The sequence below is a fragment of the Salvelinus namaycush genome, chromosome 10, assembly GCF_016432855.1.
Source record: "Salvelinus namaycush isolate Seneca chromosome 10, SaNama_1.0, whole genome shotgun sequence".
Lineage (NCBI taxonomy): Eukaryota > Metazoa > Chordata > Actinopteri > Salmoniformes > Salmonidae > Salvelinus > Salvelinus namaycush.
In genome coordinates this window covers 8,196,070-8,213,118 of record NC_052316.1, presented here as the reverse complement: position 1 = coordinate 8,213,118, position 17,049 = coordinate 8,196,070, and the positions used below count along the sequence as shown (strand labels likewise).

The following is a 17,049-nucleotide window of genomic DNA, read 5'->3' as shown; positions in this document are numbered from 1 at the left end:
TAAAGTGTCGACCATCGCTGACATTCGAACTAGAGAAAGTGCTCGTTGTGTGGCTAAAACAACTCCGAGACAGCGTTTAACTAGGTAAGTAGGCTACAGGCAACTTTTCCTGTAAAATTGTTGTGGCAGGGCTAATGGGTTAAATTACATTTTGTTGGCTTCTTGTAAGACCTTCATGCAATATCCTATTAATTATTATAATTGATCATTAGGGCCTATCTGGCTAAATGTTTGACAAGATCAGATATTTGCTCTTGGAGACTGCTGTCGTGTTTCACGCAAATTAGGGTTTGCATTTCATTTGAATAGCCTACTTTTCAAGATGTTTGTTGGGCATTCAGTTGTCCAACATCTTGCGCGGTTCTCAAATCTCTTCCTCGGGGACACCGAGCCGTTTCACAATTTGGTTGTAGCCCTGAACTAGCTCTGATTCGCCTCAAGGGCTTCGTGCTTAGTTGACACGTTTAATCAGGTGAGCTAGCTCTGAACAGATCAAATACATGGAACGGCTGGTTTTCCCTGAGGAGTTTTTTTGCGTGAAATATTTCTAATTTACCCTGGCGTGTTACGTCGAAATATATAATACATAAAATAAACGAAAATGACATAATTTCTTGAAAGGGGTCTGAGGGATGTTATAACACTTGTTGGAATGAGTATGCTAAGGGGTTCAAAATTCACCGGGAGCACAAGCCACGAATGCAGTTGACACGCGGGGTCCTTCATGGGATTGTGTTGCTTTTCGTTTAACAAAAGTTTAGAATTTTGCACATTCATACAGTAAAAATGTGAGTCTATCATAAACTAGGTTTCGAAGTAAACTTGGAGGCACGCGATGTCGCCGTGAAAGCATGCAGTTTATTAGGCTACAGATGAAATAAATGATGATGAACTTCGCAGGGGGGTGAAAGTGCAGGATGATGAGCTTGATGTCTTTTCCAAATATGGAGGGTCTTATGCTGGTGACATGATCATCGATGCTTGGCTGCCGTTTGACAAATAAAACACATCTTGCTCTTTTGACCGTAAAAATCGAATCATGTAGGCCAGGGGTGTTTCAACTCTTACCCTACGAGGTCCGGAGTCTGTTGGTTTTCTGTTCTATCTGATAATGAATTGCACCCAGGTCTAAATCAGTCGCTGGTTATTAGGGTACAATGAAAAAACGCAGTGGCACTGGCTTCGAGGTCCAGAGTTGAGTTTGAGGGATGTAGGGGTATACGTGCGCTCTAGCCAAAAGCGGTATCTGCGCGCGGTTGGCTAGAGCGCACAAGGCCAGTACCAGATCTGGCACACTCGCTATATAACGCACATTTTTTTGGGTGAGAAAACCATCAGTATAATACAAAATTAGATGGAAACTAATTACACTTGTATTTTGGATTCTGTATATGGGAGTTGAACCGCAAAAGTTTTTTATGTGCACTATAAGATCACGCACAGCCTTTATCTGCAAAAAGTCAATTAGATGGAAACACATCTCTGGCGGGAAAATCATCTTGTTTTTATGCGGATTTTAGAATATTTGCATGAAAATCTGTCGCCATTTGGATAGAAACCTAGCTACTGTTCAATAAAAGGGGAGATTGTCACTAACAAAACTCTCTCTTTCACAACTAAATATCCTTTTTCAATTAAATAAAACTGCTGTTCAGATATTATTCTTTAGCCTACAAATTAGTTAATTTCAGAAACTTTAACATCGAAAAACATGAATTATTCGTTTCACAATCCTCTTGAACATCCGTACAATTCGATTTTAGAATTATCTTTTGTTAGACACCAATATTGGGATGATTTTATAACCTTTTATGCGGGCCACAACCGAAAACGAATTTCATCCCAAGATCAATCGATACGTTGTAGTGTCAATCACATGGAAATGTAAGAGTATTAAAATATGTTCTATTGGATTCATATTTCATTAACTTGTCATAGAATATTAATTTGACAATAACTGCTGTTTCACATATAAATATCATAGAAAAAAAGGAAAATAAGTAATAAGCCACATTTTCCTATTTACTGTGATGATCATTATCATCTTTTTTTGATATTGGGCAGATTGCAGACATATACAGATTGATAGGCTATTAATAAGTCATAAACAAATACCCGTAAACTACACCAACATTTCAAGATTTTATTTACATTACATTAATTATTACAATATGTTCTGCTATATTTCGTGTTTCTTTTTTAGCTTAACTCTTCATTTAATTAAATATATTCTCAGTTACAAATAACGAACACAGTTTCTCCAGTGCTATCAAAGTATTTCTTAACAGAATTGTCCAGATTTACAAAAAAAAACATTTTGCACATGTTTTATTTTAACCTTATTATTCAGCATTTGCATTAGTTCATTGTGAGAGTCATCGTTCTCTTTTTGTCTTCCATATCTCTTTCTTAAATACCCCTCGTTCTTGACAATTGTATTTGGATAATCAATGCTCTTCTCTCCTTATATAGCCCTATGAGAATGGACTCACAGTGAAGTTATTCCACCTTGACTACATCATCTTCAAATCACACCAACACTCAGCCCCTCCCCCTGACCAGTCCCTCCCTCTATAGGACTAAGGGAGGCGTGGATTGGATGGACCTCCACCGGCCCTCCTTTAAGATGGACAGCTCCTCCTACCTGCCCAGTCCCCTGGCCTCCCCAGCCCTAATGGTGCTGGCCTCCACAGCCGAGGCTGGCCACGATTCCTCCATCCCCTGCCAGGCCCCACGGCCTTTCGGGGTCCCCATCTCCGAGAAGGAGCTCCACCTCCCCTTCCCCTCTGGCTCCTACACATTTGCCTCCATGTACCACCGCCAGGGGCCCGTCTCCAGCCATGGCACCTTCCCCGCCAGAGACTTCCCTGCCTCCCTGCTCCACCTCCACCCCCAGTTCCACCCCCCCAACCTGGACTGCTCATCTCTAGGGATGCTCAACCACAGCGGGGTAGGGGCCTTCAGACCCTTCTCCTCCCCGCCTGAGGAGAGGGAGGTCAGGGGTTATCAGTCAGCCTTCACCCCTGCTAAGAGGCTCAAGGGCTGCTATACCGACTCGGAAAGGAAGCAGTATGAGTTTGGAGGAGGGCGTATTCTCTCTGGTTCGCCGTGGTCGCTCAAAGCCGCTGAGGATTCTGGGAGGAAGTTGTTTGCGGTGTCTGGCCTGCTGTCAGACAGTGAGGCCTTGTCTAGTCCTGAGGACCGTAAGGAAGGCTGTGAGTATCGCCCTATTGTCATGTGTACTGCTCATCATAACACATTTATATGTTGTCATGTAAGAATTGTGCGCATTGCACTCTTTTAAAAATCCATGGTTTCAATACAATCGATCGAATGACAGTTATGGCCTGCATCTTGTCAGTGTATGTGTGTCTTTATGGAGTGTGCCCTTTTTACTCTTTGACAATCTTAACCAAAGTTTTTTTCCTGGTTGTGCAAAGTATGTGACACTTGGTGGAAAACAGCCCCTAGTCCATGTTTCTGGTCATTGGTCACAAAATGAACATTAGTACCTACACTGAATATAGTTTTTTGCCATTCTGGTTGAACACAGACACAAGTATGTAGAGATGACAAAGGAGGGGAAGTTTGAGCAAGCGACACCCTGTCAGAGATAACGAGGTGACAGAGAGCGAGAGACGCTCAGCTCCACAAACGACACCCTTAGCTCAATATGGCCACCCACGCCATGATGAGCCATCTGATTTGTTGACAAATAAGGAGGAGAGGTGTCAGTCAGAGCGGCAGGGCGAGAGCCACTCCTTATTATGCTAGAGGATAATTGCCCGACAGTGCGGGGGCACCACAGCGTTCGCCTCCCCTCGCCTCCACCTCCAAAGAGCGGGAAGGAAGGTAGACACGCCACCACAAAGCATGATGGGAAATCAAACCCCCTCACGGCCGTCAAGGTGGCGCCTGACGTTGAAATCCCCCGTAGAGAGAGGACCCACAATCCTTAGTAGATCAGAGGAGGGCCATGTTGAAAATAATGACAATGAGTGAGGAGAGAGAGTGTGAGAGAGAGAGAGAGAGAGAGAGAGAGAGAGAGAGAGAGAGAGAGAGAGAGAGAGAGAGAGAGAGAGAGAGAGCGAGAGAGAGATGGGGGAAGGATGGAGCGGGGAAGAGGGGTGATATCCCCCCGTATCACCTTAAAGAAACGTTTCATCCCACACATCAAGGCCTGGCGCTTGGATGAGTTGTCTTGAGAAAAGTTTGTGTGTGTGTGTGACTCTGAGAAAACGTATTGTTTTTGACAACATGCTGCTGGTTGAATAACAGGGACAGGGTGGATGCTGCCTGGGAGACAAAGCAGCAGGAATCCCAATAATGAAGCCCCAAATAAGGACAGGATAGGAAAGATGCCAAACAGGTGTGTGTGCGCGCATGCGTGGCTGTGTGTGTGCATGCATGTGTGTACGCTTGCACCCGTGTGTGTGTGTTCTTAATGTTAGTGTTGTAACAATTGTGTGCTATAGCTTGCAAAATAAACAAACGTGACTCTTGGTGACAACCAATGTTCCCTCAAATTTTTTTAGCAAATTCCAGGTCTGCTGAGCGCAAACTTGAACGTTGTGAAAATTCTATGCAACTTCTGGCGAGCGTGTACTGTGAACACTGAGGCTGTACCTGCTTTAATTTACAGTTATAACAGTGGCCAAGTAGGCTTCTGTGGCTATTTGATCATAACATAGGCCTATCAGAGTGGCCTACCATAGAAAAACTATGGCGAAAATGCATCCCATAACCTTTTAACATGGAAATAAGTGTTCTATCATTCAGCCTACAGTAGCAGCCGATGTGTGGTGTTCAATGTAGGGCTGCATTCCATGATACTTTTGAAAAAAACATGCAGGGCATTGACATTAACCTGTTTATCCACTTGTCCTCCAGACAAGGACGTGACTGAAAATATTGTGTTGTTTGATGCAAGAAACCACTTTACAAAAAACGATTTATTATTATTCCCATACCATTATTACAAAGAGTCAGACAAATGCCCTCTGCCTATTGGCTACTTAGCTTATTCAAGCCTGTCTCAAAATACAACACTGCCCCTTTAAGACAGAAAAAAATATGTTTTTCGAAGATGGCTAGAAATGTACATGTTTTGTGCACTTGTAGGAAGCAGCCACTCCCTCATTGCTGACTAGAAATTAGCTATACCTGGGCTCACTTACTAGCAAAGAACATGAACAAGTGTACACACCTGGCTACATGCAGCTCTCGCTTTGATCTCAAAACAAGCGCATCTACTCATGACTGCTCATGCTGTAAACACAGTCCAGTTCAAAGTGAATGGCACAGATCCATATATGGCAATGGTCTATTTGCATACTGCAGCTCTGAGTGGTTATGGCGCACAGGTCTGTGTAGAGTATGGGCCTGAGTCGAGCCTGTTAATGCAATAGAATCCTACTCCAATGTGTTCTGCCTACAAGAAAATGTATTGTATAGTTTGTTTTGTTTCGGTATGTTGCATTAAAAGTGGCTAGTATTGCGTTGATTCATTCACAATTCGCACAGTAAAGGGAAACGTTGATAGTGTTAACTATAGCGGAAACTAGAAAGTCGTGCTTCTTTGTGCGGGCTGATATTTCTTCTGTGCGGCAGTCTCGGGGGAGCTGCGCTCCCATGCACAGCTTATAGGGAACATTGGTGACAACATAAAGCTGATTTTTCCAACATTAGGACTGTTTTCCTCAAGAAAGTAAGTCCACTTCATGTTTTGTTTCCCTTCCTTCCTTACGTCCTAGTATCGCGATACTGGTATCATGACAAACCTAGTTTAAATTACCTCCAAACATAGAGGATCATTTGATTAAAGTACAGAGATGGACAGGGGCAGAATAGGGTTCCCCAACCCATAGTGGGTACTATGCAGCTCAAATCAGTTTGGGGAAAATTAATTCTGAGTGATGGAAGCAGCTTTTCCTGCTTTATCCAATTTTATCGAAGCTCAGGCAAACTAAGGGCTTTAATGCAATTGAACTCCCAGGACTTTTCGAAAGGCTGACGTTTGGTTCCTCTTGACTGACTAACAGGCAGCCACTTCAGGTCTTATGTGTTAAGCTTCAAATCTTCGGGGATGGAACTCTTTGGTTGCTATGTAGACAACCTGGCCCATACATGACAATACATGACACAATACAGTACATAAACATAACGTAGCCGACATATGGAAATGTGTGACCATATGCATCACAATGAACACAGAAAACACACAAAAAAGCAGCACATTTGTTCACAGGCATTCTTTATATACAGGTATCTCTCTCTGTTCTATCCGCTATGCACTTAGAGATTCATTCATTCGCGTACACTCTCCAGTGGATGTCTACCTACAGTATCTCACTGTGAATGGGGATATTTGGTGTGAGTGTATCAGTTTAAAACGGTTCTATCTGCTTTGGCCAGACAGGCTTGATGTGGCAATCCTTGCTGGGTTCGCCTGTTGTCTTCTGTATCGTCGTGTTGCTCGTTGACGTCTCCTCTAGTATCCAAACCACAACATTACCCTAGGGGCCATATGTATCAACCGTCTCAGAGTGTAATTTAGGATCACTTTTTAGATAACAACGGATGACTACATGGACGGGGGGGGGGGACCTGATCCAAGATCAGAAGCTGAGATACATACGGCCCCAGACGTTCTCTGTTTCATCTGAAGATGTTCAGACGAGCAGTGGGATGTGACAGCTGTTCAAACAGCCTCTCTCTTTCAAAGGGCAGATGTCTCCAGCGAGGCGAATCATGCTTATTTTCCTCAGGGAGATGTTTCAAACTTGAGCTGTAACTAACGGGGTACGAGGACAGAAGTGGGAACAGAGGAAGAGAATGACAAAACACCACGTCCTACCGCAGCGTTCAAGACCCAGACAGACAGTGTTGATCTTCCCGTGATTCCCTGCGTCGTTATCACACAGTGTGGTGGCGAGCTTCAGTTACTGTAAGGGAGAGTTCGGATAACTGGACGCAGCTGGAGCGTCTAGCTATAAGAATAGTAAACGTGAGCATGTGAGAAAAGCAGTTGGTAGAATAATTATGCCATCAGAGAAAGGAGCAGGTGTGTGTGTCTGTGTGTGTGTCTGTGTCTGAGCATGTTTGTGTGTGCGTCTATGCGTGTGTATGGGTGCGTGTGTGAGAGACTACATCTTGGGAATAGAGAGCGGAGCAGATAGATGTGTATGCATGAGCATCGAGCGGTTCCTGTTGATCTCCTCCCCTGGGTTGTCAGCTAGATGTAAACTGTGTCTTACAGGAGGCTTCACTCAATACACCCTCAGCTGGACAGCTGCACTGGATAACATGCCTCCCAGTTATTGAATGAGGACCCACAGCTTTGATAAGAGGCAGTCTACCTTGCACCCGCACCGCACACACTGTATGAACACACTCAGCGCACACGCACACACACACACACACACACACATAGGTGATAGACAAGTGCGCACGCACGCATGCACACGCACGCACGCACACACACACACACGCACACAGGTGATAGACAAGTGCGCACGCACGCACGCATACACAAACACCATACGCACACACACACACACACACACACACACACACACACACACACACACACAACATATGGAAACTGTGTCTGGAACCAACTAAACCCATAAAGCATCACATGAGAAGTAATCCCTGTGCCAAGTTGAAATCTGTGTCCCAAAAGCCTTATTCTCTACAAAGTGCATTACTTTGGGAGGCCTATGAGAATAGAGTGTCATTTAGGAAGTAGCCTACGATTAATCTATGGGATATTGATTCTGTACAGGCAGGTTGGTGTTACCTTGAATCCCGTCACAGGCTTGTATAACATACCGTAAACGACTCTTGAACACTGAACACATCTGGTGAATCCAGCCCTGGAGTGCAACGCTCAAATGTTTGCCCACTCCCATTCTGTTAACTTCCTTGGGCCTCGCTTCCCCATCAGTGGAGGATTTAGCAGCTCTCTCCAGTTATTCCAGTTATCCCATAGAATAATAACTCATTCCCTCAACAGCAGATTCCACCACCCATCCTGATAAGGAAGGCTTCCCACCATATCTGTGTCGAATTCAAGAAACTGGGAGCAGGGCGCGTTAATCCGAGATTCCGTCAAGCTGCTGAGTTCCCGAGTCACGGTTTGAGTTTGTGGTTGTACTGTACATCTGCTACAGTGATCTTCCCTCTCCTTGCCACACACAACGAGGGGGGGGGGGGTCATTAAGATAAGAAAGAGAGAGAATAACCCATCCAAAAATCCCCAAATCTAAAGGTTCTAATGGTACGATCCATTTGACAGCTGTGTTACCATAGATGAAGAGAATGTCTGAGCCTGGATCTTCACTGCTGCTCTGTGTTGACCGTGTGGGCTGATTTCAGACACATAAGAGAATAAATATTTTTAATGTAATGACGACTGTGTTTGATGTTCGAGGGCCGTGGTTGACTATGTTTGACTGTTGCCCTCCTGTTGTGGCAGTAGTTGGTTCTTCTAATGTACTCTTAAGTTGACAAGCTTTCATCTTCGCAGGGGAAGGGGACCTCTGTTATTCAATTTTTTTTTTACTTTAATCTTTTCTGGACAGGAGAGGCAGTTTGTGGAAGTTATCCATCCACGGCACCCACACACAGCACATTGATACAGTGCCGTTGGAAAGTTTTCAGACCCTTTGACTTTTTCCATATTTTGTTACGTTACAGCCTTATTCTAAAATTACAAGGCAAAAACAGATTTTTTGAAATGTTTGCCATTGTATTAAAAATAAAAAACATAAATACCTTATTTACATAAGTATTCAGACCCTTTGCTATGAGACTCGAAATTGAGCTCAGGTGCATCCTGTCTCCATTTATCATCCTTGAGATGTTTTTAAAACTTGATTGGAGTCCACCTGTGGTAAATTCAAATGATTGGACATGATTTGGAAAGGCACACACCTGTCTTTATGAGATCCTACAGTTGACAGTGCACGTCAGAGCAAGAAACCAACCCATGAGGTTGAAGGAATTGTCCGTAGAGCTCCGAGACAGGATAGTGTCGAGGCACAGATCTGGGGAAGGGTACCAAAACATGTCAGCAGCACTGAAGATCCCCAAGAACACAGTGGCCTCCATCATTCTTCAATGGAAGAAATTCGTAACCACCAAGACTCTTCCTAGAGCTGGCTGCCAGACTGAGCAATCGGGGGAGAAGGGCCTTGGTCAGTAAAAGGCACATGACAACCCGCTTGGAGTTTGCCAACAGGCACCTAAAAACTCTCAGACCATGAGAAACAAGATTCTTTGGTCTGCTGAAACCAAGATTGAACTATTTGGCCTGAATGCCAAGCGCCACGTCTGGAGGTAACCTGTCACCATCCCTACGGTGAAGCATGGTGGTGGCAGCATCATGCTATGGGGATGTTTTTTAGCTGCAGGGACTGGGAGACTAGTCAGGATCGAGGCAAAGATGAATGGAGTAAAGTACAGAGAGATCCTTGATGAAAACCTGCTCCAGAGTGCTCAGGACCTCAGACTGGGGCGAAGGTTCACCTTTCAACTGGACAACGACCCTAAGCACACTGCCAAGACAACGCAGTGGCTTCGGTACAAGTTTCTGAATGTCCTTGAGTGGCCCAGCCAGAGCCCGTACTTGAACCTGATTGAACATCTTTGGAGAGACCTGAAAACAGCTGTGCAGCAACGCTCCCCATCCAACCTGACAGAGCATGAGATGATCTGCAGAGAAGAACGGGATAATCTTCCCAAATACAGGTGTGACAAGTGTCATGTCGAAGAAGACTCAAGGCTGTAATCTCTTCCAAAGGTGCTTCAACAAAGTACTGAGTCTGAATATTTCCGTTCTTTATTTTTTTTTATAAATTAGCAAAAATTTGTAACAACCTGCTTTTTCTTTGTCATTTATGGTGTGTAAATTGATTTTAGAATAAGGTTGTAACCTAACAAAATGTGGAAAAAGTCAAGGGGCCTGGATACTGTCCGAATGCACTGTATATCACAAGAGGATAAACCCCCATCCCAAACAATCCTTAAAGGGGCAGTGCAGTCAAAAAAGTTACACAGATAATGTGAACATTTTGATAATGCTCTATTGTGTAAGAGCTGTTTAAAAAAAATACCTGGAATTTAAACCTGTTCAGGTGGGATGGCGTTTTGTGATGTCATGGCCCAGATCATGACATCACAATCTAATTATTGTGAACAATAACCAGTCATCTTTTATTTGCATATGTATCCTCCTACTTTAAAGAGGTAGTCTCTAGAGCAGGGGTCGCAGCCAACCTATATAGCTCGCCAAACAATTCTGAAAGTACATTCAATTTTCACGTGTTCCACTGCAAACTGTCATAAACAAATCTCAAAAGTATTAGACACCGCAAACTCCTAGCTACTATCTAATCAATGCAACATTGATATTGTCCAACCACTGGTTAGCCACTATTGGCTTAAAAAGCCAAACCTAAAACAATATCTGCCAATTAATTTCCAGCAATATTTACCTTGTGTGGTGCGCGTGTTTGTCTATCACAACGTGTGTAACCAATTGGTGTGATAACCGTCTTGTGGGTTGACAGAAATACTTTCCCCCAAACCTTCTCAAATAAATATTAACTGCAAAGTAGGCTTACCTGACAGAAGTACAGTTCCAGTCAAAATTTTGGACACAACTACTCATTCAATGGGTTTTCTTTATTTTTACTATTTTCTACATAGTAGAATAATAGTGAAGACATCAAAACTATGAAATAACACATATGGAATAATGTATTAACCAAAAACGTGTTAAACAAATTAAAATGTATTTATACTTCAAATTCTTCAAAGTAGCCACCCTTTGCCTTGATGACAGCTTTGCACACTCTTGGCATTCTCTCAACCAGCTTCACCTGGAATTCTTTCCCAGCAGTCTTGAAGGAGTTCCCACATATGCTGAGCACTTGTTGAGTGCTTTTCCTTCACTCTGCGGTCCAACTGATCCCAAACCATCTCAAATGGGTTGAGGTCAGGTGATTGTGGAGGTCAGGTCATATGATGCAGCACTCCATCACTCTCCTTGTTCAAATAGCCCTTACACAGCCTGGAGGTGTGTTTTGGGTCATTGTCCTGTTGAAAAACAAGTGATAGTCCCACTAAGCACAAACAAGATGGGATGGTGTATCGCTGCAGAATGCTGTGGTAGCCATGCTGGTTAATTGTGCCTTGAATTCTAAATAAATCACTGACAGTGTCACCAGCAAAGCACCCCCATAACATCACACCTCCTCCTCCATGCTTCACGGTGGGAACCACACTTGCGGAGATCATCCGTTCACCTACTCTGTGTCTCACAAAGACACAGCGGTTGGAACAAAAAATCTCAAATTTGGACTCATCAGACCAAAGGACAGATTTCCACCGGTCTAATGTCCATTGCTCTTGTTTCTTGTCCCAAGCAAGTCTCTTCTTCTTATTGGTGTCCTTTAGTAGTGGTTTCTTTGCAGCAATCTGACCATGAAGGCCTGATTCACGCAGTCTCCTCTGAACAGTTGATGTTGAGATGTGTCTGTTACTTGAACTCTGTGACGCATTTATTTGGGCTGCAATCTGAGATGCAGTTAACTCTAATGAACTTATCCTCTGCAGCAGAGGTAACTCTGGGTCTTCCTTTCCTGTGGCGGTCCTCATGAGAGCCAGTTTCATCATTGATGGTTTTTGCGACTGCACTTGAAGAAACTTTCAAAGTTCTTGACATTTTCAGAAATGACTGACCTTCATGTCTTAAAGTGATGATGGACTGTCGTTTCTCTTTGCTTATTTGGACTGTTCTTGCCATTATATGGACTTGGTATTTTACCAAATAGGGCTATCTTCTGTGTAGGGCCTTGTCACAACACAACTGATTGGCTCAAACTCATTAAGAAGGTTGGTTACTATGTGATTCCATATGTGTTAGTTCATAGTTTTGATGTCTTCAATATTATTCTACAATGTAGAAAATAGTAAAAATAAAGAAAAACTCTTGAATGAGTAGGTTTGTCCAAACTTTTGACTGGTACAGTATATCATGAGTAAGTATATCATTTGTATCTATCATTTGCAAACTTTGCCATGAAATGAGCAGCAGCAGTACAGAACCATCGCTAGACTGGCACATTACATGGCACATTCCTCACTCGCTAGATGTGAAATTAAAAGGCCAGACATGCAATTAAATGGGAATTACACTCAAAAATAAAACTGTTAGTTTTCTTCTAGACCTAGATAAACATGGTTGTGTGATGTGCTTTCAGCATTGAAATGGACTCCGAACATCCAACTTCATTGTTTTTCTACGAACAATTGTAACTTTGAGTGAAAAAAAAAAAAATGTAAAGCCAGGAAAAATTTAACTGAGAACATCATTTTGGAAAATAGACAGGGGGGGCCCCCCTTCGAGTTGTGTATTAAACATTATTTTACCAGTTATATTGGCAGAACATAGTGCCCTACTTTCTCTTGCACACTAACATTAAGGAACTTGGAAAGAGTTGTGGGGAAGAGTTTCATGGGAGAAGAGAAGAATGGGCCGATGTAATGGCTAGAAAAACGTTTGTAGCTCTCGACATTTCATTTTTGATAAAGTATCTCTCATGCTCGAAAAGGTTGGAGACCCCTGCTCTAGAGTCTATACCAGATCCTATCCGCCAATCAGGGCTGTGTATGTAAATATCTTTACATTTGTATCAACACGCCCACACGATCAGACTTTCTATATCAATGGCAAAAGGAGGCTCAGGGAAATAAATGAAAAACTATATATATTTGGAGTTATTTTTATGAAATGAACACACACAGTGATTTATTAGACATATAGTGATGATTTAAAAATACAAATAAAAAGACTACATGGGGACTTTTAGACTTATTCCAACCCAATGTATGCCCTAAATGGCCTCATAGTTCTAGTCACCCACTCCAGTCCAACCAATCTCTATAGTCCCAGGTAAACTTCACTGTACTGTCATCTACACTGAGTGTACAAAACATTAGGAACACCTTCCTAATGTTAAGTTGCACCCTTTTCCCCTCAGAACAGCCTCAATTTGCCGGGACATGGACTCGTTCCACAGGGATGCTGGCCCCTTTTGACTCCGATGCTTCAAGTTGGCTGAATGTCCTTTGGGTGATGGGCCATTCTTGATACACACGGAATCTGTTGAGCGTGAAAAACAGATCGGTGTGCCTGGCACCTACTACCATACCCTGTTCAAAGGCACTTAAATCTTTTGTCTTGCCCATTCACCCTCTGAATGGCACACATACACAATCCATGTCTCCATTGAATCAAGGCATACAAATCCTTCTTTAACCTGCTTTCTCCCCTTCATCTACACTGATTGAAGTGGATTTAACAGGTGACATCAATAAGGGATCATAGCTTTCAGTTGGATTCACCTGGTCAGTCTATGTAATCGAAAGAGCAGGTGTTCTTAATGTTTTGTACATTCAGTGTATAGTGCACATATCTTCATCCACTCACCATACATACCCGTTCAGTGTATAGGGACAAGGGGGGTTGTCTGCCAGTGACATGGAATCCATATGTTCTCATTCTCCAGGTCTAAAAGGAGCCCAGTTACAATGTGTCAGTCAGCCCAGCGCCCCCACAGCTCCATGGCACGGGGCAAGACTGGAGTTATAGGTCTGGCAGTGGATTTTTACAGTAGCATGGGGAGAGAGAGAGAGGGTAAATCTGAGTCCTAAATGGCACCATATTCCCAATGTAGTGCACTATGTAGGGAAGAGGGTGCCTTTTGGGACGCATCCAGGGTAGCACTGTATGATGCTGGGAGGGCGTCCCTATCACAGTGGTCATTGGTGATGACTGACGACACCTGTTTGGCTGCTCAGTGAACAATCTTTTTACAGCTGTATTAACTACCATTTGTCTGGAAACTTTTGTCTTCCTTTTATCTTTCTGCATTCCCCTCATATTGTCACAAATAGTCATTCGACAGTTGAACAGGATGTGGGAGGAGAGAGAGCGAGAGAGAGAGAGAGAGAAAGAGAGAGACAGAGCTAAATAAATAAATAAAAGAGAGCGAAAGCGAGAATGATAACAAGAACGATAGAGAGAGAGAGAGAGAGAGAGAGAGAGAGAGAGAGAGAGAGAGAGAGAGAGAGAGAGAGAGAAGGAGAGAGCGGGTCTCATTATGAGAGCGGACCAGGGGTCGTTAAATCAACAGTCTGCTTTAACAGAGCTTCCGTCTCCCTGCACCTGATCGACTTGCTGCATCATGTGATTCCGAACGCTTCTCTCTCTGATGTCACTTCAAAGACCCATGGAGGAAGAGGTAGTGGGAGAGGGGGAAACCCAGTGGGGAGGAGGAGATGAAGGGTGGAGGGGGCTTTGGGTGCGTGCCTATAGGGAAGGCTACACTCTTAGAAAAAAAAGGTGCTAAGTAGAACTATATAGGATTCTTCGGTTTGTCCACAGGGGAACCCATTTTTGGTGCTAGGTAAAACCCTTTGCAGATGGTTCTTCATAGAACCCCCTGTTAATGGTTCTACCTAAAGCCCTTTATAAATGCTTCTACAAATAACAATTTTTTCCTAGAAACCCTCTATGAACGGTTCCACCAGCCTTATTAGCCTTTAAAATGAAACTATTGTTAATGATACATTAACATATATCCCAAGGCCTTTCTTTGAGGGCTTTCAAAGTGATGTGTAATTCCTATTGGAATCCAGCCAGAGTGAGGATATCCAACAATTGTAACTTTTATTCACATACATCATCTAAACTGGAACAACCATCTCAGTAACCGGTGCAATAAGTATAACTACTATATACTACTATAATAACTACTAACAGATTGGATTAGTTTTGAAATATGTATGTTATTTATCTTGTGTATAGCATAAGGTTGATCAACCAATCAATTCACATGCAAAAATACAGATATTGAAACAAACAATTCTGAAAATCAACCTGCAGTAGAGCATGCTGGGAAATATAATAACGATGGGCGTGGTTTTGAGTGTTTTACTCCACACAGAGAAGAAAGTACAAAATCACACTAAACTCTGGTTACTCTGATTAACACCAAAACTGGACATTTTTTACACCACTGAGTGTTGAGTTAATTTAACTTCTGAATCAACAGTAGGTCAAATTGGCCAATTTGCTGTATAGCGTACAACACTGCTGGTTCACTCATGTTCCCTTCGTTTCTCCTACTCTCTGCTCAATAAAATAACAGAAAATACTCATTTGAATCTCAGCAAAGATATCGAGGTCAGCAATGAATCATTTGACATGTTATGTAAAATGATTAAGGGAATAGCAGATACATGCACACATATTCCCATATAGGTACGGTTTGAAACATTCTCACGTTCTCTTTTTAAACGTAGCAGTATCAGATTTCTCCAACTCCTCATGTTAAAGTGTCAACACTGAGGTAAACACTAATGCTAAGGCACTATTTAAAAGAAAGAAAAACAAAATCACAATAAAAAAAGCTTATATTCAGATTCAGAAGGATTCTACTGTATGTAGAATCCTTTTTGCCTTCCAAGGAATCCATCTTGCCTCCCCAAGAAAAAAACGTTCTTAGGATGTTAAAGGTTCTAGGTAGAACCCTTTCCCTTACAAAGAACCCTCATCTTCCAAAAAGGATCTTTGAACTCTTGTTTTCCAAAAATGGGTTCTTCAGATGAAAATGGTTGTTGGCAAAAACCCTATCCCTTGGCAAAGAACCCTTTTAGAACCCTTTTCATCTAAGTGTGTATGGTCTGCGTCCCCAATGGAAGGGTGGGTGATGTGGGAGTAGGCAACTAGATTCAGGCGCGGGACGATTTTTTTCGGAGCGGATGGTCGGGTGACTGAAACATAATTATAATTGTACACTACAAATTGACCTCAAAGAGAATTTCATACCTTGATTTCATTGAGACACAATCACGTCATTTTATTTCCTAAGTGAAACAAATTTGTAGCTGAATTCCTGGTAATTCTTGTATTTATTTATTTACATTTTTTTCTTTTCTTTTTTTTTTTACTTTGAAGGGCCCAAAAAAATCACGGCTATAGCCAACCTCTGTCCTATGGGGTCTGGTCAAAATGTAGTGCACTGTAATAGGGAATAGGGTATCATTTGGGATGCATAGAGGTTTGTGAGAAAAAATGTGTGTTGTTGCTGTGGTTCAGAGGTCACAGGTCATATGAGTAGCACTTTCTAGGTCTGTGGGTCCCTACGCTTTTATAGATCTGCCTCACAGCTGGGTGAGAAGTAAGCAGCAGGAGGTCTGAGTCTGATGCTGTATAATGAGGTCTGTGGCAACACACACACGCATGGATCGGCGCGCACGCGCACACACACACACAAACACACAGAGTATACACACGCACGCTGGCACGCACACTGGCACGCAGGTAGGTACGCAAACACACACACACCCTCCCTCCCTCGCTTCCACCTGCCCACACACAAACAAACAAACAAACAAACAAACAAACAAACACACACACACACACACACACACACACACACACACACACACACACACACACACACACACACACACACACACACACACACACACACACACACACACACACACACACACACACACACACACACACACACACACACACACTGTTAGACTGTCATCTTGTGTGTGCTGATCTTCAGTAAGTGTCTGTTTAACCTGAGCATTTGCCCTTCCTGCCCTTTCTATCTGCCTGAGTGATTTGTTAGACTCCGGGGACAGAACAGGGGATGTGGTCTTTTTTGACTGAGCCAGTGATCAACAACCGCAGCCCCATTCCCCTTCGCCCTAGGATCCGTCCCAAATGGCAACCTATTCCCTATAAAGGTGTGCTATCTTAATTTGACCCGTTTTTTCACAGCAATAAAATAATCCTGCAGCGACAGGAAATGTTAACTACATTATCCTGATATTTTTGTAGGGGTGGATACATTATTCATTAGGGCAAATAAAGTCTTACATTTTTAAAGTGTAAATTATTAACTTTAGAAGCCTTTTTAAAAACTTGAATACCGGGGTCTGGTCAAAAGTAGTACA

At 42.9% G+C, this 17,049-nt stretch overlaps 1 protein-coding gene across 1 annotated transcript in view; it reads left to right on the top strand.

The window, feature by feature from the left end:
* Nucleotides 1-2,599: 2,599 nt before the first annotated feature.
* Nucleotides 2,600-17,049, top strand: part of LOC120055140 (E3 ubiquitin-protein ligase RNF220-like) — a 44,397-nt gene continuing 29,947 nt past the window's right edge. Inside the window, exon 1 of the mRNA XM_039003065.1 lies at nt 2,600-3,215. Coding sequence (XP_038858993.1) covers nt 2,600-3,215 — 616 coding nt within the window. The remainder of the gene's footprint in view (nt 3,216-17,049) is intronic.